Source organism: Pangasianodon hypophthalmus, chromosome 16 (genome assembly GCF_027358585.1).
Source record: "Pangasianodon hypophthalmus isolate fPanHyp1 chromosome 16, fPanHyp1.pri, whole genome shotgun sequence".
In the NCBI taxonomy this organism is placed as follows: domain Eukaryota; kingdom Metazoa; phylum Chordata; class Actinopteri; order Siluriformes; family Pangasiidae; genus Pangasianodon; species Pangasianodon hypophthalmus.
The window spans coordinates 6,402,487-6,426,240 of NC_069725.1; the positions used below are offsets into that span (position 1 = coordinate 6,402,487).

Here is a 23,754-nt window from a genome sequence, read left to right on the forward strand (position 1 = left end):
TCTATAAAATCCACTGTAGACTACCCCAACAGGCTAAAAATACAACCTTCACAAAAATGCACCCAGATGAAATGTTGTATAATGTTGCTTTTACTTTCTGATAAAAAAAAAAACACATTGCCACAAACCATTTCTTGTCCTCATAGATATTAAACGCGTCCTGGGTACCATCCTGTGCATGTAATTACCAACATGGATGCAGAAGCATCACTTGAATGGTACGCTGATGCCTTGGATAATCTCGCGAGATCATAAGACAACGACGTTCTAATGCTGAATTGTGCGTGTAACGCCGTTATCGCGAGACTTGCGCGAGGCGATTGGACTTGTCCGGCGTCGTTGTCAGAGGTGAGTAGCTTCAAGGATATGTTGAATTTAAACAAAACGGATGTGAATTGAATCGCTGCTCATTAATATGCTCTTATGTTTTATACAGTAGGATAATAAATAGCAGAAAAAGGAGACAGAGGGTCTTTTTGCACCTTACCGGTAGGCTGTTTAGGCCACTAGAGCTGTCACAGCAGTGTGTGGGAAAGGTGTGAAATGTTTGGCGATGTACTGAGTGTAAATATGTTTATGTATTCAAATGTCGACCAAAAATAAACTATTGTCTGTTCTATAGGCTAAATAACAATGTCCTGTCACGCTTTGTAGCTTAATTTTTAATCTTTCTGAGTGCTTGGTGTGAAAGGAATAGCTTCTAATAGCTTTTAAATGATAATAGCCTCAGTCTCAGAAAAAAATAGTCCCAAACTGTATCTTTGCTTTCACTGTTGTGATGCCCTCAAGGATACATCTTCTGTACCTTTTAATATGTATCTATTACCTAGAAACGTGGATATACACCGATCAGCCGTAACACTGAGGCAGTGTGATGCTCTGGGCAATGTTCTGCTGGGAAATCTTGGGTCCTGGAATTCATGTGGATGTTACTTTGACATGTAGCACCTACCTAAACATTGCAGCAGACCAAGTACACCCCTTCATGGCATACATTCCCTAATGGCAGTGGCATCATTCAGCAGGATAATGCGCCCTGCCACACTGCAAAAATTATTAAGGAATGGTTTGAGGAACATGACAGAGAGTTCAAGGTGTTGACTTGGCCTCCAAATTCCCCAGATCTCAGTCTGATTGAGCATCTGTGGGATGTGCTGGACAAACAAGTCTGACCCATGGAGCCCCCACCTCGCAACTTACAGTACTTAAAGGATCTGCTGCTAACGTCTTGGTGGTAGATACCACAGCACACCTTCAGAGGTCTAGTGGAGTCCATGCCTCGACGAGTTAGAGCTGTTTCGGCGGCAGAAGGGGGAACTACACAGTATTAGGCAGGTGGTTTTAATGTTATGGCTGATCGGTGTAGTTTCCCTTTAAAATGCTTTAAGGTAAATGAGTTTTTAGAGTAAAGCTTTAAGGGTAATCTACATCAGTGGTTCTCAAAGTGGGGTCCGAGGATCCCCGGGGATCTGAGATTATTTTACATTTTGTTACAGTGGAGGCAATCACAACCCACCATTATCAAAGATCTATTTATTATCAAGTTCTCCTAGTTATTGTTTGACTGGTCACTTGAATTGAATGAGTTTAATCGAAAGCTCAGTAACTAACAAATTAATCAGAATCAGTCCTGTAGGCTCTAAGCTCTATGACTCCAACAAATAGCCAAAATATTACTGTAGACATTTAAATTATGAGCCTAATATTCATAGTTGTATTATATTCAGAGGAGTTCTGTGAAATTTATTTTATAGTTAAAGGCATGTTTGACTGCACAATCTTTAGGAATCCTGCACAGTAAAAGATACATACTAAGGGTACGACACCTGCGACAAGGAAACGTACAGAAAAAAGGTCCCCCTTTTTCTGAGAGTGTATAGGCTATTATGTAGAGGTCAGATTCTGTTCTTATTTTCTCTTTATCCACATGCATTATAATTTAAAGCCCCCTGTTCATATAAACATCCACCATATTTTCCATTCTAGTAACACAGCTAGCCTATCTAGTTACTGTCCGTCCTGTTAGATGAAAATTTGAAGTAAAACCACAGCAATTCCGTTTTGTCAGCGTATAATTCAACGCAAGCAAATGGACTTCAGTGTTCTTCAGTTGAAAGAAATAGCCTCAGAGCTCAGGCTCATCGTGGTGACACTCTTATGAGTCATATGAGGCTCACATTTTGGGTCATTTCTTACTGTAAAGATTAAGACAGCGAGTAATAATGTTACACTAAATCATTCCAGATGAGCTCACTGCTCTTTTTGTGCTCTTCTGTTGCTATGGCGATCAGTAATGCTGCTCGAAAGGGCCGAGACTTGAAATGATTTGTGGCCTTACTTTATTGTTTTAGCATATTCACCCAGCCATATACTATCATCAGATATATGTGCAATCCTTCTGTCTCGTCATACTTGCTACGCTTTTGTTGAAACGTTATCAAGCAAGGCTGCCTTTTTTTTTTTTTTTTTAAAGAAAAAGTACTGAAGCATATTTCCAATTCCAGTCGTTAGACATATAAACATACTTAACACCAGGTTTTTGGTTTCCACAGTACTTTTGGTTGCATTAGATCAGTTGTACACAGTATGTAAAGTGTGCCATCATAGTTTTTTCTCCTGTAGCAGGTTGTTAATGGCAACAAATGGGGTCATCTGTGTCCTGCTTGCACTCATGGCTAACTTTGCCGTTAAAGCTCTCTAACTGCAAACCAAGCTGTAGAGCTGACATCAGGAAAATTGATGCCCAGTACACCGCATTATAAAGTGTGGTCATCCCAGTTCAAGAAATAAAAGGTCTAACAAATATAACTTTCTGTATGTTCTTTATTCTGTCTTGCCATTTTTATGTTATGCGCAGTAAAATGATTTATCAAACAGTTTCTTTTGGTTTTGAGTTTGAAATTCCTGCATAATGAGAAACAACTTTCAGTTTAAAATATCAGGACTGTTAAGCAGTTTGCATAGTTTCATGATTTGCTCATTTTCAAAATCCATGTGGGGGAAAAATGTTTTGCCTGGGGCTTCGTGGTGTGAAGATCCACAGCAGTGTAAGATAATGGGCACTTAAAGTTCTGAGCTAGTTCATGGACATTTGTGAGTTCCAATCCCAGGATTGACATATTGTCAAGAAAAAAAACATGTTCTCTGTCTCACACATGGGAAAAATTGCAACAGCAACTCTTTTTTTATTTTAGCTCTCCAAGGTACAATCTAGTAATTGTGCCATTAAGATAAAAATGCAGCTTGTCATGTTACCACAAAACTCAAAGTCTTCTGTCCTAAAGACCTCCATGTGTCTGAAAAGTTAAAGTTACAGCTTCACCTCTGACTGTTACAAAGCGCTGACATTGGAGACTCCTTCCATTAATCCTAAACAAACATCTCACAGAAAACCTCACCATATCAACAATCACACACGCTATTAAATCAGTTTCTGTGGAGTGTCTGCCATACAGGTCCCTGTGTAAGCTGTTACTACAGAAATGATAATGAATTAGAATGAGCACATTAATATAAATATAATATAAACTACTGTTGCTATTATAGAAAGTCAACACTTTTGATCAGTCATATTCAAGCATTCAACAGTGCTGTGGATATAAGAATGAAGATATGTAAATGTCAGAATTTTTGTATTTTACTCATTCTACCAAAATGCATTTATATCAATAAGACTGATTCTCTAGAAATTTAGTAATGTACTCGAAACAAAAATCTATTATGAATGTTATTACACTAAATACAGTGCTTTTATTATATTTTCTATTAAAAAAGCTTTCATGTGTCTGAAAGATTTCATGTGTCTGAAAGAAGATCTTGTAAAAGTAAGGACTACATGGTAGGTCTCTCTGTAATAAGGACAGTATTTGACATCTTATTTTAGCAGGACTGTGGCTCTACAAATGAATATTTGACATAAGCTCATGATTGCTATTTAGTAACTCTTCATCTGATATCTTTTTTTAAGGAAAGGCCAGCCAGCTACCATGGGGAACATTTTTGGCAACCTCTTAAAGAGTCTTATAGGGAAAAAAGAGATGCGGATTTTGATGGTCGGCCTGGATGCAGCTGGGAAAACCACAATCCTGTACAAACTGAAGCTCGGAGAGATAGTCACAACGATTCCCACCATCGGTGCATTCACTTCTCAGACAACATAATTATGATCAATATTAGTTACATATATCTGATTAATTAGAAATCTTTCAGGAATAAGATTTTTTAAAACTTGTTGTCTGATAGCAGAGTTCCTGTTTGACTTTTTTCAGGGTTTAATGTGGAGACAGTGGAGTACAAGAACATCAGTTTCACAGTGTGGGATGTCGGTGGTCAGGACAAAATCAGGCCTTTGTGGCGACACTACTTTCAGAACACACAGGGTGAGTTCATTGTAGCTTCATACCTCACATCATCTCTACATCTTATATAATCCCAAGAATAACTGGCAAGAATAATTTAAGTCTTCTTCCCTCCACTCTACACTGCTTCCCAATCCTATTATATAACCACTACTTGTGTGTAATAGTGCAACAGTGTGCTTCCTTCTTAATTTTAATTTAAACGCACATATGACATATGTAATACCCTTGTGTAACAGTATTAATAGAGCATGCAAATGTAAAACAGTGACAAAGGGAACCAACAGCAATGTATTACACTGGTACTGTTTTTATCCATGTTGGTGTAATGTATCATTACTGTACAAACACTTTGCATCTACAGGGTAATTCTAAATTATTATTTTAAATAACATTGACAGTGTAATTTCAGTAGTATTTTGACAGTTTGCCTCTCTGTATTTGGTCAGGCCTGATATTCGTGGTGGACAGTAATGACCGAGAGAGGGTGAATGAGGCCAGAGAAGAGCTGATGAGGATGCTCGCTGAAGATGAACTGAGAGATGCAGTGCTGCTGGTGTTTGCTAACAAGCAGGCAAGAGACATTTTCCCCTCACCTCGAGATTGTGTGGGCGATGTTTTTTTAAGGGCTGTCAAGGTTTCCCTAGTCAAAATCTTTTTCATGTTGCTCTCAGGATTGCAAGTTCTTTCAGACTTGATCATCCTGTACATTAGGTATGTGTTCTATACAAATACAGATACAAATAGGAACAAGCAGGAGGTTTTTACTTTCTTGTGAGTGTGAGCAAGCAGTCAGATATGAAACTTGCAAGACAAAGAAACACCACATTCAATGACATAAACATTTGGTGCTGCACAATGTATTTACAGCATTCAAATATACTTATTTCAGCATTCCACCATTCTTAGTAACTGTCTGGTGAGGGTCACAAGGGTTTAATTTAGGCTGTTATTTTGTTTATATTTTGGGAAATAGAAAAACTAAATTTGATAGAAATTATTGCATGCGGGAACAAACAAAACGATTAACTGTGCAAGCAAGATTGTAAATGAGACCAGTTATGAACTCAAGTGATGTAGTTGAGGTTGACACCATGAGGACAGTGCTGGCATTTGTACCTCTGGGTTTTCTTTTCATTGTGTTCCCAAGGGCATAGTGGTAGGGTTCAGATTTAATTTTAAAAAAAACAAAAAAAAAACAAAGAAAGCCAATAACCCACTTTTTGCTTTCAGCCACGTCCACTTTGGGTTTAAATCCAAACCCAGACAAAGATATTTGGAGCACAAGACAGATATACATATTGCATTACAGCACTAGGGTACATATTTTATCATTATCCGTATTTGTTCACAAACTGACACTGATCAAAATTATATGAAATAACATCAATAATTCTAAAGTGATATTCATATTAGCCATATTAGTATTGATTGAAGTATTCATCTATTTTCAGTGTCCTTGATTTAGTTTCTGTAAACAATTCCGCCATGTTCATCCATGTCGGTGCTACCCATCCACTATAGTTCAGAAAATCTCTAATATCTTCTTTGTTTTAAATAACAACTATCTCTGACATTTGAGACACTTACTCTTGTCTCACCCACTCTTCTCCTCACCCTGATCTGTAGGATCTGCCAAACGCCATGAACGCAGCAGAGATCACTGACAAGCTGGGCCTTCACTCACTTCGCCACCGTAACTGGTACATCCAGGCCACTTGCGCCACCAGCGGTGACGGCCTGTACGAAGGCCTCGACTGGCTGGCCAACCAGCTCAAGAACAAGAAGTGAGGCGAATCTGTGGACAGCTGAGCTGCAGCTCATCAGGGAGCACCAGTGGGTTTCTTTTACTGTGTTTACAAGATGAGAGTGGAAAGAGCAGGCCGGCTCAGAGTCCAGCTGCGTAGCCTGTACTTTTCATACTTTGTAAAAATGTCACTTTAAACCCCCACTCCCATTTTGATGAATCTACTATGATATATAATGATAGAAAAATAAGTAGCACGTCTCCATATCATATTTTTGAAGGGTGTGAATTGAAGTGATTCAGCAAACAATAATAAGGGATGATGCTGATTTTTTGTTGTTACTGTGGTATTGAGGCTGTAGTGTTAAATGCAGGTCATTTAAACTATTATAACGTGCTGCCCTAACGGCTCAGAGATCTTATCTATAGGAAATAAATTGAACTGAATGAAGCGCAGAACGATCCAAGAATGCTAGATGTGTTTCTATTTTATATGTTTTTGTTAGAGTAATGCTTTTGAGGTTTTAGAGTAACACTCTGTGTATTATTAGCATTTAGATTTGTGGTGAAACAGTAATACATTTTGACTGCTTGCGTATATTGCCCTGTTTTGAGTGGGCCTCTGCGAGTTTATGCACAGATAGATGACATGATCACTACTCGATTTTATTTATTTATTTATTTATTTATTTTCGCATGTAGACATTGACTTGACAGAATGATACAGTGGCTGCACATTTCTTGGCTCATCAGTTACACGTCAGTCAAAACGATTTACTGTTTTTGCATGTTGCCTCTCTGGCGTGGTAGTCTGTGCTCTGCTTTTTCATTAAATCTGTTGCATGTGTTTATTAGATGCTGTGCATTACACAAGAGTAGCTCTCTCTAGCTCCAGGAGAGGTCTAGCTGTTCTTTGAGTTCTTTAGAGGGTTAGAAGCCACTGTATTCATATCACTCATCATATATTGGTGAATGAGAACAATGATTTGTAGTATCTGAAAAGAAATTTGTATTAAGTCATGTGCTCCTGATCAAAACATGTTTTTTTTAAAAGCATCGTCCATAATTTCCGTAGTGATGCTGAGATTCTAATGGTTAAATCAAACAATTCATTCAACAATGCTGTGTTACAACAGAGCATCTCACAGGACCTCAGCATGTCTCTCTGCTCGACTGTTTACTTTCTCACTGAACTTCTTAACTTATCCTACTGCTGCCCCATGAACAATCATTATACAGCATGGTTTAAACACATTTTTCCACTAAAACATAATTATCAGCCATTCCACTCATGACACCACAAAAAGTGATTTTTTTTCTTCATTTGTTTATTTATTAGTGACCTTTATATTAGTGGAAGATTAAATATAATGGGCAGCTGAACCACTATTTATTTGTACCAATTGTACAAATCAAGTTAGAACCACTTACTTAACATGCTGATAAGATGATTGACTGCCATTAATACAATGTATCTACCTATGTGAATATACCCAATAATTTATTGAACAAAACTATCCAATAAACTCTCTGTGACAAAAAAGGAGCACTTCATTTATTCCTCAGAAAAGATTTGCATGAAATGCCATATAGATTACAATATTTAAAAAATATTGTAACCAAATATTTTAAGTTTTGCTGACAGAGCGGCAACAAAAAGTGAAATGCTGCATTTTAAAACCTACCTTTAGAAACTGGGCTGAAAACGATATTTTCATTTATTGTCCAAAAAAAAAAAACCTTGATACCAGCTATATCAGAAATGTTTATTGATTTCATTTATCAGTATAATATCATCATGTTGCTCAGCTATAAGTTTTAGTGTTGCTGTGTTTATTATTTATCAGGTTAGTTGGAGCATTCAGTTTGTGGGATGTGGAGCTGTGTTACTACACATTTCATCCTTCTCATGGTTTAGTATTTAATTAGAAAATGTGCCTCTTTATTTAATAACATTGTGTGACACCACAGAAAGCCATAAATCTTTTCTTAAAGTATGCTGCCATGGTTACAGAAAGAGTAGCTATATACCTGCACTTCTCATCTCTTTTTAAACCTTTTTTAACTACTCTCTGCCAACATTAATCACTAACTTGGAAAATTCTAGCAGTGGGAATTGTGAAAATCCTCTCACCAAGGTGCCCAGTGTCTCGCCTTCTCTGTTTTCCCTGGCTTATCCCACACACACATGCACACACACACACCTCCCTGCTTGCCCTCACAGTGTGTCTCCAGGGGTGTGACAGCAGTATGTGGGTCAGGGCAGCTCTCTCCGGGCTGCCAGCCCCCGATGCCCCCTGCAGGCGGTGCACAATAGCGGCACCGCGGCGGGTGCCATTGCTGGGATTCCCTCTCGTAACCGGGGCGCTCTCGCCCAGGGCACAGACACACTGGCAGCAGTGCAGCAATCAATTCATCAATGTGTGATGGGAGCACGGGGTGCTGAAGCTCAGCCAGCCCACCCCCATAGCCAGACCCTGGCCACCAGCGCTGAGCCTGCAATAACGACCTGGAGTGGTGTGTTAGTAGTGCATGGAAATGTGGATCATTTAGAGGGCAAGGGGGCCAGCATGGAGCTGATTGCTCTAATAGTACTGCAATATTCCACTTTAACGATCATTTGAGGGTTAAAGAAGCAGGCGGAATTACCAGACCTGGGGGTAAATGTGGTGAAAAGCACAAACCCAACTGATTCTAAAGGGTTGACAATATTTCAAAAGTGGTACATGTATATTTTGTCAACAAGCTTAATTTAATGGTGATGTACCATTAAGACTATTACATGTTAAATGTCTAATGTCTCTTCCCACAGTGCTTTGAATAATCTGAATCTGTTAAGAAGTTTGCCTTATGTTATCAACAACAGTGTCAGATAAAAATAATATAATATATATAATATGATAGAATATAAGAAATAAAATATAAGATTTTAAGATGTAAACATATTTAGATTTATTGTCACATTCATAGTTTACATAATGTTCACAATAACAGAAAGTAAGTTATAACATAAATTATGAGTGAATTTCTTAAGTTGCACAGAGCTCCTACAACAAAGTTAAATAAGAATAAGAGATAATATGAGGTAAGGGGAAAATAAAACACATTGGTAAAAAATAAAATAAAATAGAGAGTTACAATGTATGCTGTGTGCATAATAAAAAAAATACATACTAGTAGAACTGTACAGTATGGTATAAGAATCCTGGTATCAGCATTTATATGATAGTTGATGTGTGGAAGTGGAAAAATGGATTTAAGAGTGACACTGGTAAAGCTACAGGTGCTGAACATCAACAGCTGAAAAGCTAAATGTGATTAAATTCTGCACAATGGTTGAACCACAATGAATTGCACTTAAGGACTATGCATTGCGTGTGTATTCCATATAATATAATGGATGGTGTACAACATGTAACAAGTTAAAATTCTAAGTTTTATTATGACATACTGCCATACTGATGGATAGCTCTTTACTTTCAGCTCACAGTATGTGCTCAGTGGGCTGCTTTATCTTACTTCACTTCATCTACTAGTGACAGTACTACAGTGCTAATACCGCCCCCTAGTGGACAGATTGGGACATGACATGTTTTATAAACAGATATAGATAGATAGATAGATAGATAGATAGATAGATAGACCATGTTAGGGAATTTTTTTTTTCGTACTGAATACGACACATTATAAACAAGTGGTTGTTTTTGGTAGAAAAGCAGTTTTTTGTTTGTTTTTTTTTAATAATCAGAGACGAATGAAGAGGAACAAGTGCAGTAGCTACATTTCTCATATGGACAACATGCCTTGAAGAAATATTTACTATGTACATGATATGATAATACATAATTAAAAAAAAAAATCAACAAAATAACGATTGAAAAAAACCTACTGAAGTCTTCTTGTTGTATAAAATTTAAAACTAATTACGGATTATACTACAGAAGTAGGCCTGACACTTTAAAAGTAACGTTGCTACATTAAATATAGATAAAATAACAGGTTTGATTTTAGAAGAACAATTCCACAACATGTAGTTTGGTTGCAGTAAAACAGAAGAATAGCTGAGAATTTAATCACTATAAAAAGCTTTACAAGTAAATCCTCATTGAAGCTGATTTTATAGCGTAGCGTGAGACTTCTCACTGACTTTATAATATAGCTGAATGTACAACTGAGACATTTTCTGTGAAGGATACTACAAAAGAAAGCTGTATTATTAATGCAGTCAGGGATGGTGAACAAACTGGGCCCGTTAATCCGAAATGAAGCTAAACCGATATTGTTCCTTCTACTACAGACAGCGGTCGCTGCACGGACAGAGTTGACATGGATAACTCTCTACCGCCAATGTTTATGTAGTAAATTGGATATAACTGTTGTTTTTGCACTTCGTGTGTCACATTTTGGTGCAGTTTTGCTTCAGTTATTCACAAACCTCCATTTTTTAACTAGCCAAAAATGCAAATATTACGAATGGAAAGCATGGTAATATTTGTAAACTAGGCCTTGCGGCGCCTCGGTTTTTCCCACGGACTCTATCCGGCATGACGCTCCCGGGCCTCGGCCACCAGCGACACTCCACACTCGGTAAGACCCGACAGCGACTGCGCCTTCTACGCGCTTTGTCTTTTGCAAGACCCTGCCGCTACGCGACACATTTTCTCACTTATTTTCAGCCGAAATATAGCAATAGCACCCAGTCTGGAATTCAGTAGTTTTAGTTCAAAAGTTGCACAGCTAACTTTAATGTGAAACATAAAGTTAGCCAGCGCGGCTAATTAATAGCTTAGCTTACGTCAATGCGCACTATTAGCCTGCTAGCTAGTTATCTCAGTTCCTTCGCCGTAAGTAGTTAGCTAACTAGAAAAGTGTTTTAACTATTAAGTTACGCATTTAAATCACCCAATACAGTTATAACATTCAAATATATATATATGAATAGATATATACCATATAGTTAGCGTATAATACTAGCGAGTGGCCAAAATGCTAATTGTTTGCTAGCTAGCTGGTTCGCCGTATTTATTGTTTACAGTTTGTTGAGGCTCCAGCTAAAGTAAGCGGGTTAGTTACTTAGATCTATTTGTAGGTTAGATAAAATAGCGCCTGATTTTAATATAAATGCATATTGACTTAGTGCACTACTTTTTTGTTTTTAATTATATTTGTTCTTGCCGATTTTAATTGTTCCATCGATAGTTACCATCACACGCGTGGTCCTGTTATCATTCGATTATCAATGAACACATAGTAGACTGCTAGCTAGCACATGGACGGGAGCTAAAGCTTTGTGCAACTTACTCACTGAAATGAAATAAAAACTACAAATGTTTCAAACGCGCGAAACGACGTCTGTAATAAGTTCTTAACATTTTCTGTTGTAATCAGAGGCTCCTGTGTGATGCAGTGAGTCTTGTAAGGGAAGCAGACAAACAGCTGATCAGCTCAGTGTTTATGTTCCTGTTGCAGACTGTGCTTGTGGGTGTAGGATAAGTATAAATGATTTAATCACATGCAGTAGAGCTTGATTGTGTACATGATCTTAATGATGTTTCATTACTGTCTCAACAGGTGCTAAATAGTGGCATGTACCGGGTGCTGAGTTTATCTAAAGTGGTGACGGAAGCCCAGCTTTGTGATCTGCATTCATTTATATAACACATTGCAGTGTATCTGACTCATTCAGGAATACAGACTGATTGAGTGAGTTGGGATATTGAACTGGAACTGGGTACGCTGAAGTGCCACCCCGAAAACATCAAGTTTAAGGCCTCTGGTGCTGAAATAGTCTGTCCACACCTTCAACATGGCCTCCGTTCCAGTGTATTGCTTGTGCCGACTTCCTTACGATGTCACACGCTTCATGATTGAGTGTGATGTTTGTCAGGACTGGTTTCATGGAAGGTAGGTGACATCTTGTATTTAACACTTTAAACCTCATCAGGCATGTTAATCTGTCTTACAGTAATGTTGTTTTGGTTATAGCTGTGTTGGAGTGGAAGAAGATAAAGCAGCAGACATTGACCTGTACCATTGCCCTAACTGTCAAGTGACACATGGACCCTCCGTCAGTAAGTATCTCCATTTATTTCCCCCATTTGCTCTGAGTAAGTCATAATCTATTCCCATTTTCCTAATAGTAACTTCAAATGAAACCACTGGCTGTAAGAAGGAAGCGTACACTAAGTCATCCCTGTTTTTGTTTCTCTTGTAGTGCGCAAGCGGCGTGGGGGTTCCAAGCAGACTGATGGTTCGGGAGGCAGGAGAGATTCAGGGCGACCTGTGAAGACTGGGAGTGCTCAGTTTGTTCGTGAGTTACGCAGCCGCACTTTTCCCAGGTAATTTGTGTTCGTTTGTTGTCCCTGTCGTCAATCCTGAGAAAGCAAACTAGGGATGTGCAAAAGTACATATTTTCAAAATCAATTAGTTTCTGTATAATCAGGCTGGCTTAAAACCACATGACTTTGGTCTAATGTCATATCCGTGTATATGTGTACACATCATATGTGCCATCACACTTGCACATAACATGAACATATCGACTAGTCAGCAGAAAATGGAAAAAAAAAAGTCTCATATTTCATCGTAGAATGAATGGAAGAAGTGAAGTGATTGCTTATTTCTCGGTTCTAAATTTAGAATTACAGATATTGTACCATTAAAATATTAAATTTGACCAGACTGAAGACAGATAAGGATTTTTCGCATTTTCTCCGCAGAAAAAAACAAGTCAAAGATGATGCAGTTATTCTATATTGAATAAGTATGTATATATAAACTAACTCCACCCACTGCATACCACTTCTGAAATTCAGTTTAGTTTTTACTATCAAACTTTCCCCAGATGCTCATATAGTTATATAACTCTAAAACAATAAAATTTGTTAAATGTAGTGTAAGCACTGTGTTGACAAGTGGAACAGCAGCTCAACACTTCTCTTTCTTAACTTGCTGCACAATAGCATGAAAGCGATGCAAAACAGTTTTCAATTTGCCAAATGGCTTTTGTACATAGGAAGTTCAGTTACTGAGATGTTCTAAGACCTTTGATACTTTGTGCTTTGAGAACACCTTTTAATAAATACAATTTAGTATAGAGCATTGAGGAATAACACAAGAAATTGGTGTTAAAGAGTAGATTTGCATATGACATGATTTCATATTTAATATCATATGTAAATGTGTTATTTTCAAAACAATGTATTTCACTACAAGCGTAAATGTTAAAATCATATCAGGAGGCTATCCAAATAAAAGTCGCACAAAATAAGCGATTGTAAACGCTCTGTTATTTTGTATGTTTTAGTGCTGATGAAGTCCTGCTGAAGCCGACAGGAGCCCAGCTCACAGTGGACTTTCTGGAGGAGCGCTCCTTCAGTGTTCCAGTCCTGGTCTTGAGGAGGGATGGATTAGGCATGAGTCTGCCTCCTGCGTCTTTCTCTGTGTCCGATGTTGAACACTACATCGGTAATTAGCCTTATCCATTCCAGTGCTGTTTACTGATGTCAGACTTGCTATATGGTTATTTTATGGAATGTTGCTGATGTGCTTTATTTTGTTGTAGGAAGCGATAAAGAAATCGATGTGATTGATGTGATACGTCAGGCGGACCTGAAGATGAAACTTGGGGATTTTGTAGAGTACTATAATAGCCCCAACCGAGACAGAGTGCTCAATGTGATAAGCCTGGAGTTTTCGGACACTAGGTATGCAGATTCATTTGGTACCTCATGGAATTTTTGATATATAGTATAAAAATAAATTTACTTGTTCGTTGAGCAGTGCAATTCCCCACGGCTTGGCAACAAATCTCAATATAGAACTGTGTGCGTGTGTCTGTCTGTGGCTTTCCCGTCACATAACTCTGCCCATGAAAGTAGAAGGTTCTGTACAGTTTATTGTTTGGAGATTTGATCGGCACAATTAGTGAAAATACTACTCATAATTTAAACAAAATAAATTAGAAATGAATCTGGGGATCTCTCAGTTGATGTTAACATGCTTTGTTTCTCTCTCAATTGATTTTTCAAGTACAAGACACAATGAGTTGGTTTTAATGGAAGTGCATACACTGAAAAACAAATGTGCCAATACTTTAAACTTTAGTGAAAATGACATTTGACATCAGACATCAGAAAATGACATGAGTAGATGTCATGTCATGTAGACATTTGTGAGCAAACATTACCAGACAATGTTTAAAAAAAGCCAACAACTCACGAAGCCATGCATGTGTGACTGAATCTCAGATGTCTTTCTATGCTGTTAGGGCATTGAGTAGTGTGTTTAGCACCATTAGTTTGTATTCTGTGTAGCAGGCAGAAAAAGGGAACAAGAATCCATTTTGAATCTAGGTATTTGCCCTACAAAATGGCAGATTTTACTTGGGTTACAGGGATTAAATCTAAATAGCGCTAAGAAACTTTATTGTGAAAAGAATCCGCAGTAAAATGAATCATAAACATTAAGCAGCTATTTAAAATAGTGATGTGCCAGAAACCTCATATTTTTGTGTGTGGTAGGTTGTCTAACCTCGTAGAGACCCCAAAGATTGTGAGGAAACTATCATGGGTGGAAAACCTCTGGCCAGAAGAGTCTGTGTTTGAGAGGCCAAATGTGCAGAAGTACTGCCTGATGGGGGTGAAGGACAGCTACACTGACTTCCACATTGATTTTGGAGGAACGTCTGTGTGGTACCATGTGCTACGGGTAAGGCACATTTACTTAATTATAGTAAAAGAGCTGTTCAAACCTTAAAACATTTTATGTGTCCATAAAAATTTTTTAAAAAAAGTTTTAAAGCATTTTAATTATTTAGAGAATTGGTGTGTGTGTTTGACTCAGGGTGAGAAGATTTTCTACCTGATCCGTCCGACTCCTGCTAACCTGGCACTGTTTGAGCGCTGGAGCTCCTCCTCTAATCAGAATGAGCTCTTCTTTGGGGACCAAGTGGACATGTGCTACAAGTGCTCACTCAAGCAAGGAAACACTCTGTTTATTCCAACTGGTATAAAGCATTCCTGTGATTTTTGTGATTCTTGAATTAATCAAAAGTTATTTGACTTAAGCCATGCTTCAGCTAAAGTTCCAGTTTTTCCATAGGGAATGTACAGTAGTGCTGTGCACATTTCCTAATTAATGCAGTTGTTCAGTAAACAGATAAGTAGGCCCTACTGGCGTGCTGGCATATTCACTTCAGTGTTCATCAGGAAAATCTGTTGTTTTAATTTTTTAGGTTTTATATGATGTGTCCTGTGGTATTTTGTCTTCTGTCAGGATGGATCCATGCAGTTCTTACTCCTGTTGACTGCCTGGCATTTGGTGGAAATTTTCTTCACAGCCTTAACATTGACATGCAGCTTCGGTAAGGTGTTAATCTACTCATTCAAATATTTAGTTGGGTATGTTACTGTTATTAACATGATTAACATACGAAATCATTTTCTGCTGGGTTTTTTTTTTTTCGTGTTTTTCTCAGAGCATACGAAATAGAGAAGAGACTCAGCACAGCAGACTTGTTTAAGTTTCCTAACTTTGAGACCGTGTGCTGGTATGTTGGCAAGCACCTCCTTGACACTTTCAGAGGTAAGACATTCCAGAAATTTGTTAAATATCTGTTAAAAAGATATAGAGCGTGGCCTTTCCCTGCTTGTTATATTGCAACAAAAATAACCAAGCAGAACCATCCTAAAGAAGATTATAAAATAGAACTTAAATTGATGATTTCTAGTATTGTCAAATAATCAAGGATTACTGAAGCTGACCCTGTTCCACTGAATAGTTGTTCTTATGTTGCTGTTTGTTCCTATGTAGGTCTGAGGGAAAATCGACGGCATCCTGCCTCTTATCTGGTCAATGGAGCCAAGGCTCTCAATAATGCCTTCCGAAGCTGGACACGCAAAGAGGTTATCTGTCACAATCACCTAGAATTGAAAGTTTCAGTTTTTATTACTAGGCTTATATAGTGCAGAAATTTCGCACACAACACACGCACCCTACAACTGCACTAAATATTGGTATTTGCTCAGTGCCTGTGGCAGCACTGTGTAAGCGCCATTTTGTGACACAGTTCCCCAACCGCAAATTGGCACAGTAGCTCAAGACAGCACAGGTAAAGGTTTAAACTTAAAAATATAAACTTAACACTCACTCACCCAGATAAAAAATTATCAATCTTCAGCAGTTTGTTATGGCATTAATGTTATAGTTTTTAGACACCTAGATTGACTTAACTAAAAAGCAGTTTGTTCGTTTACTTTTTGCTCTTCAGTCCTTGGCTGAGCATGAGGATGAGATCCCAGAAACCATTAAGACCCAACAGCTGGTGAAGGACCTGGCTAAAGAGATACGACTTGTAGAGGTAAGGATCACTCTGTGTTCAGTAAATGTGTGGGAATGCACTGAATTTTTGGAGTTTTAAATGCCTGATGGTTTTTAATGGAGTTAAGTATGTATTTATATGTTTATCTCTTGACAGGACATCTTCCAGCAGAATATAAACAGAAGTGGGGCTCCCTTCGGTGGCTCACAGGCCCTTCCTTCTGCTCACCCCAAACCTCCATTAACCACTCCTCTCAACCCTGGCAGACCTCCAGGTAAAAAAAGAGGCCCAAAACCCAAGGAACTGCCTGGTGATGGGGGTGTCGGCCCTCCAGGGGTCAAGAAAAAAGGGCAGAAAGGGAAGGAGATGAAGATGGAGGCAGGAGAGCTGGATCTGCTTGAGATTCATACTAAACACACCTTGAAGAAATTTCAACCAGGAAATAAAGCCAAAAACAAGAGCAAGGTAGCATGCAAATCACATGAAAACAGAGCTAAAGAGACTTTAACAAAGTCTTTGGATTGGGCAAATCCTCTGATGCCCTATAGGTTGTCAGTTTTTTCAGTGTTTGTTTCTTTCCAAAAGATGGACCTGTCGGGTGCCTGTGTAGAAGACTTTGAAGGGAAAATAAATAAGAGCAAGCTTAAACTTGTTCTCACCAATGGCAAGATACAAGGGTATGACTGGGCCTTTATCAACAACAGTATTATAATCCTGTTGCACTACTATAGTGATGGAGTTTTCTGTTCTATATCGCTCTCATTTGCTGTCCTTTTAGGAAGAAGGGGGGGCGCGCTGGTAACACTAATGGAGCAGGACGCACTGCTCAGTTCCAGCCTCTAACAAGCAGCTCAGCTCTTTCATCAGACTTTGACTCTGAAGATGAGCTTCAGATAGATGAAAGTCCTCCTCCTCGCCGCCGGCCAGTTGTACCCAGCAAAAAGAAACTGGCTGGTACGATCATGCGTTTTGTTTTTTTGTTCTTTTTTCTTTGTGATATACAGTTATTTTTGTTTATCTAATATCAAGATATATGCCAATACCGCTCTGCAGTAGGTCTTCCCAGGAAACTACCACGAGCAAAACCATGCTCAGACCCACACCGCATCAGAGAGCCTGGGGAGGTGGACTTTGACATTGAGGTAAAGTCACTGAGCTTAGTTCTTTTGTATAAGCTATAGAGTAACATGGTAGAGCTGCAAAAAATATATTGCCTGGAGTACATTTTTCTTGTGTCACTCAGGAGGATTACACCACAGATGAAGAGATGCTCACTGTCCAAGGATTAAAGGCAGGAGCAGGAGGAATCCTGGACTTGCTTAAGGCTAGCAAACAGGTAGCTGGCCTGGACCCCGCCCTCAGGTGCAGAATTAACTACAACTTTTGCCATTAACTTTTGGACTATAAAAGTGAATTTTACGCTAATACACAATTTTTGGAAATGAGATCCAAAAATGATTGCAAAATTATTCTTTTTGACTTTAAATTTAAGTTAATGTTTCACAATACAGGTATCTGTTATAAAATACATGATTCATTTTGTTTTTTAATATAAATTGCAGTGAAACAAATGAGAGAACAAATGTACAAAAAAAACTTTGCAATTAACAATTGGACTCGACAATATTTAACAATACATAGACCCTTGTACTAGCAGGGTCGTGATGGTAACGCGTTTCTCATTGATAAAACTGGTTTCCTATTTTTTTTCCATTCCACTTTTCTTTTCATCCCCGAAACATCTCAGAAGCTGAATATTGCCTGAATATTTCTACTGGTTGACAAATTATTTCCAGGGTCTTATTTTGACTGATAGACCACTCACCACCAAGACTTGCTTGGTGAATAAAAATACATCTCAGCATAATTTGGTGTGCCAGATGCATTTGTTTAAGCATCCACTGAGGATTGTGAAGTACATTGAGAAAAATGGGACCAAAGTTAAACTGCTTAAATTATATCATCGCTTGTTTCTTTTTGTGTTTTGTAGCGAGGAAGCGCCAGCCTCTCCCAGTACCCGTGATGCCATCCAGGGCATGCTATCCATGGCCAACCCTCCTTCTTCTTCTTCCTCATCCTCTTCCTCTTCCTCTGCCTCCTCCTCTCCTTTGTCTTTGTCTGGAGGGGGTGAGAGGTTGGGCACAATGAAGGACAAAGCCAGGAGGGCCATGTGGGTGGGTGGTGCAGAGAAGAAGAGTGAGAAGAAGACCATCATCCAAAGGCCAGGCAAGCGGCCCATTAAACGGCCTGCCAGGCACCTCAGTGATGACGACAGTCCCGATGAGCAGGAGACGCTGGGAACCTGTTTTAAAGACTCTGATTATGGTGGGTACAGACTACCCCAGATGTCGTAACCACACCGCTTTAGCAGCATTGTGGCCAAGCTTGCAGTGCATTCCCAGCTGTACATGGTTAATGTCTTGTTTGCTTGGATTCTAACTGTTAACTTCTAGCAATAAACACTACAAAAATACAATACGCATACTGGGCAGTCTAGTCACGTAATGACTAATGACTGTGGAAAATTTGGATTGAAGAATTTAATACTCCGTGCTGCTCCTGCATAATGCTTATGACTCCTGCACAGTGTGACTTGAGGTGTAGCATTTCTGGTGTTAAATGGGCTTTACAGCTTTGTCATGTATGGACAGTCATTCACTTTAGTGCTCACACTCATAACAGCCCTTTTGATTCCTGTTAGAATTGTTTCATTTAAGTTCCTCTTCTGTAAATGCTTTTATATTTTATTATATTATATTTTTCCCCTTTCTTTAGTGTACCCTTCCTTAGAGTCAGATGAGGAAGAACACACACTGAAGTCCAAAATGAAGAGAAAGAGAAACTGGGATGATACACCATGGAGTCCTAAAGGTACTAGCCTGCAATAATAGCAATAATATTGTAGTCAATGATTTCATTAGGATTCTCTTATAGCTACCCAAGCATATACGTAATTGACAGAATTTCTGTTGCTGCTTCTTCGATATCAGCTCGTGTGACTCCCACCCTGCCTAAGCAGGAGCGGCCAGTGAGGGAGGGTGCCCGAGTTGCATCTGTCGAGACCGGGCTTGCTGCCGCTGCTGCCAAACTGGCACAACAGGTGAGCACGAAGCAGCCAAGCAGCCACTGGATTTACAAATAAAGTGCTGCCTGCTGATTTTCTTTCTTTGATATTAGGAGCAACAGAAGACTACAACAAAGAGAAAATACACAAAAAAGAAGATCCCTCAAGAAAAAGGGCATTCAACAGCATCCCATCTCCAGATACAGCCAGACTCAATGTCACCACCGCTGCCTCCAGAGCCTCTGGTGGACTGTATCACAGAGGAGAGGAGAGTAGAGACGTACTCAGCCAGCCTGCTGGACCATGAATACACAGCAGGCCCGGGCCCATTCGGCCCAGGTGGCCCCAGAGGGAGCGCTGCAATGGCTCCAGGTGTTTTCCTCACCTCCAGACGACCCTCTCTCTCACCGCAGAACAGCAGCAGCTACTCCCCCTCTGCACCCTCACCTGCTGGGATGGCAAGTCCTGGGGCTGCTGGGGTAGGACAAGGTAAGAGCTAGAGGCTGTTAGCAATGGGCCGTGCAGCACTAAATTCGTATCATTACACGTTTGGAGTCTAGATTAGCATATTAAATTTGTAGCATTTGTGTTTATGTATTTTCTTGAATTTGAAAGCATGCATAAATGTTTTTTTTTTTTTTTTAAATTAAACCCCAAATTGGGTTAAATTGTTTCACCCATTCATTTCAGTTCGTAGGTGTGTCGGTATAACTCATTAACCAATAACAGCACATCTGGTTTTAGGAAACCAAAATATCCCAAACTTACATGTAGTCACTAAGTGGAGTAGTGGTAACTCAATGGTTAAGACATTGGATTACTGATTGGAAGGTTGTATGTTCAAATCCCAGCACTGCCACTGCTGGGCCCTTGAGCAAGGCCCTTAACCCTCAGCTGCTCTGGATAAGGGCATCTGCCAAATGCCATAAACGTAATCAGGGCTCATTTTAAATTCCTTTTGGATAAAAGTGTCTGAAATGCAAATTGCTGAAAAAAATGCAAATAATTGTTTCCCTCCTTACAGGGAAACGCCCAAAGAAAGGACTTGCCACAGCTAAACAGAGACTGGGAAAGATTTTGAAAATACACCGCAATGGCAAACTTCTTCTGTAGAGATCACTGGGAAAGGTGAGATGTGGTGATGTTCTCAGGAGAAGCAGGAGAGGGAAGGGACAAACATGGAAGAAAAGGGGAAAGACAAATGGTTGGATATTGTTGTTGGAGAACAAAGGACAGACTGATTTTTTTTTTTTTTTAATTATTATAATTGTGACCTGTTTCATGTAAAATATTCTTTTCATCAATTGTAAGTTCAATACCTCCTTTTAGCGTGCATTTTTATTACTCTTTTATTTAACATATTAGCCTTTTATGTCTTCATTTAAAGAGTTATTACTTATGCATTCTGTAAGAGAAGTTGAGGCTCTTAAGCACTTCAGGGGTTAGTGCGGATATGGCTTCAGTCTTCATTGCTGTAATATGACTTTTGGGTTACATAATTGCTATGTATATCGATTGAAATGATTGAAACGAGACCTCTGCACTTGCAGTTAATTGTGCAGTTCAGCAAGGTTCCATTTTACAGGTGACTATACAACTATGAGTCACAGTATAGTGAAACTTGGGGAAGGGGGACTGTGTTTTAAAAGAAAGTGCAGCATTTTCATGTAATGTGTCAAGTCATTAAAATATTACGAGGCAGGATTTACTACCACTTTTACATGTGATAGAACTAACCATTCCAAATTTCTCAATTCAGTCACTCAGTACCACAGTGAAACTGTACTGTAACTGGGTTCATTAAGACCTCTACAGTAGTAACGAGTCCTAAAGCTGCATCAGGACTGTGGTATGTTGTAACTTTTTATCTGCAAAAGCCAGTGAGACTGCAGGTTTTTAATTCCAGCCAAATAACTAACAATTAATAGTCTTTTGAAGTCCACGATTGATTAAATAAGTACCATAAGCTCCTTGCAGATAAGATTGGAGTGGGACCGCTGGTGTGATGCTTTCCCTTAAAGCGTAAAGCAGAAAACCGATTATCTCTTTAAATGCCATTCAGTTCTGTCCGTGCAGGTTAAAGTCACTAAAAAAGGATGTGAATTTCTTGGGTAGAAACGACCATTACTGGTAAACTAATACATTAACTCCTATATGACTCTCATTTTACCTTGAGCAAAGTTTTTTTTTTATTTTTTTTTTCTATTTTCTATTTTGTTAATATGTTGTGGCTGGCTGACTGTGAGATACAGTTGTTCTTGGATAGCTTTAAAACCACATGCAAAAATGTCAAAGAGTTAGTTATCACTTTAGAGAAAGCTTCCCAATGGCTTTTTCTTTTTACTGTTTGTTATCCTTCTGTTTTGGCCTCATTAATGAATGTGTGTGATGATTAGACATCTTTGTGGTGTTTTTTGTAACGCTCTATACTGACTTAGACAGAAACCTTCACAAAGCCTTCATTGTGGCAATTAGTCATTAGTCTAAAATTTTTTTTTAACTGTGTTGACTTAGACACAATTATTGTCCAAGTGTACCCTACATCATCTCCCCACAACACCAAGCATTTTTAGCTTTTCGTTTACAGTTCTGGTTCAGAATTTGTTGTCTTTTGCTCATGTAGACAGGATGGTAATTGAGGGATAAGTGATCTTGTCATGTTTGACATCTTGATTATTCAAACAAAATATTTCACTGTGAATGTTTTTCTCCAGCACGAGAATCCTTCACGGAGTTGTCAGTGCACATAACATGTATAGATAAGGCGATAGTATTAAATAGTGTCACTTGTTAGCAGCTGATTTACCATGATCTTAGAATGAGCAGGAAGTCATTCTACCCTCAGCACCTTGTATGCTTTAGTTCGAGTGAAAGCTCATTTCTCACTGCTTGCTTCCATGTATTGTTTTTAACATAGTCATGTAATGCATTTCTACTGATTAATGTTTGTCAGCTTTGTAAATATATATATATATATATTTTTAGTCACCCAGCGCAGACAGTAGGATGTCTTGATGTTGTCTTGTTCTTAGTTTCACCTGTTTGCATTCATGTATTTAAGTGTAGCGTCTACTGGCTGATTTCAGCAGGAGTGGTGTGGTACATTCTAGTAAAATGGTAATGCATCTAAAACTGAATTAGGCTAGTGTGATGATGAAGGTTTGAGGCTTAGTGTACATAATTGGTGTAATTTTGTTATAGTTAAAATGAAAGGTTTGTTGCATTTAAATCTTTCTTAACATATCTTGTACAAAGATACCTAAATGTCTTGGGGGGGATGTGAGATAGTTTAACTGCAAGCTGTTTAGTCGTTTTTATCTGTATAGGGTAAATATGTTATTAGTTTTGGTTTGTTTTATGACATTGGAAGGTGATAATGAAGTTAATGTATTCATAATTTTGCCAGTTTGTTACTTTTTCATTTCCTGCTTTCTCCATTACAAACATAAACTGTAAAGTCAGTATGTCTTGATTTTTAATATTCATTCTAGATGGTTTAAATAGAAATGTTTCTTACTAAATCTGAATGAATTGAGTAATTTTAGCTAATTGGCGAGTATGACTATAAACACCAAAAATACATATAATGAGAGAAGGACCTTGAAGTAATTGCCCTCTACCATGTTCAAATTTAATCATGTGATAAATGTGATGAAAAAGTGATTATTAAAAATGACTGTACTTAGAAAGGAATGAAAAGAAAATGGGTGAAAAGCCCAGTGAATCTGAGAAGTATTCTTTGTTGCTTTTTTTTTTTTTTTTTTCCTTTCTTTCTTTCTTTCTTTTTTTTTTTTTTTGTTCTCTTTCAAATGGAAATTTGACATTTAAATTTTAGTACATTACTTTCTTTTTATCTGTCTGTCACCTTTCCCCAGTTTATTTTTTCTGTGTCTGTCTTGAGGAAAAAAACACAGTTTCTCTCAGGGTTCATTTTCTAACATTACTTGGAATACATTTAAAAAAAAAAAAAAAAACTTTAAAAAAACACAGTCTGTCACATGTTCACAGTCACCACTTTAAAAGCAGACGCAAGTTGAATCCACTGCATATTATTGATAATTAGACACATTGACCTTGTCTTTGCCAGCTGTTGTATATTATGATCTGGGTTTTTTGGAAGGCTGAATTTTTTTTCCAGATGAGCTCAATTAAAGAATATTTTTTAAAGTTGTATGCTTTCGCTTGCCACTTATTTACTTTTGCATGTTTGTTATATGGGTGGGACAGTGGTGCTCAGGTTACTGTCTGCATGGAGTTTCACATG

At 38.4% G+C, this 23,754-nt stretch overlaps 2 protein-coding genes across 4 annotated transcripts; both read left to right on the forward strand.

The window, feature by feature from the left end:
• Positions 1 to 215: 215 nt before the first annotated feature.
• On the forward strand, positions 216 to 7,646 carry arf3a (ADP-ribosylation factor 3a). The gene is made up of 5 exons (XM_026920820.3): positions 216 to 348; positions 3,968 to 4,134; positions 4,269 to 4,379; positions 4,808 to 4,932; positions 5,988 to 7,646. The coding sequence occupies exons 2-5, from the start codon at positions 3,987 to 3,989 to the stop codon at positions 6,147 to 6,149; spliced, it is 546 nt and encodes a 181-aa protein (XP_026776621.1). The 5' UTR covers positions 216 to 348; positions 3,968 to 3,986; the 3' UTR covers positions 6,150 to 7,646.
• A 2,711-nt stretch (positions 7,647 to 10,357) lies between these two features.
• phf8 (PHD finger protein 8) lies at positions 10,358 to 23,661 on the forward strand. 3 transcript variants are annotated; one of them, XM_034311909.2, is made up of 22 exons: positions 10,358 to 10,692; positions 11,677 to 12,009; positions 12,091 to 12,176; positions 12,320 to 12,443; positions 13,412 to 13,572; positions 13,670 to 13,811; positions 14,628 to 14,814; positions 14,950 to 15,112; positions 15,382 to 15,469; positions 15,584 to 15,690; positions 15,919 to 16,010; positions 16,376 to 16,465; positions 16,583 to 16,891; positions 17,012 to 17,103; positions 17,205 to 17,380; positions 17,483 to 17,568; positions 17,670 to 17,788; positions 18,417 to 18,751; positions 19,202 to 19,297; positions 19,417 to 19,526; positions 19,604 to 19,979; positions 20,515 to 23,661. In XM_034311909.2, exons 2-22 carry the CDS (start codon positions 11,912 to 11,914, stop codon positions 20,601 to 20,603), a joined length of 3,126 nt encoding a protein of 1,041 aa, XP_034167800.1. In that variant the 5' UTR covers positions 10,358 to 10,692; positions 11,677 to 11,911; the 3' UTR covers positions 20,604 to 23,661. The 3 variants fall into 3 exon arrangements, with proteins under 3 accessions (XP_034167800.1, XP_026776611.2, XP_034167798.1); XM_026920810.3 differs by having other exon boundaries at positions 10,360 to 10,692; positions 17,480 to 17,568; XM_034311907.2 differs by lacking the exon at positions 10,358 to 10,692 and adding an exon at positions 10,749 to 11,583 and having other exon boundaries at positions 17,480 to 17,568.
• The last annotated feature ends 93 nt before the right edge of the window (positions 23,662 to 23,754 follow it).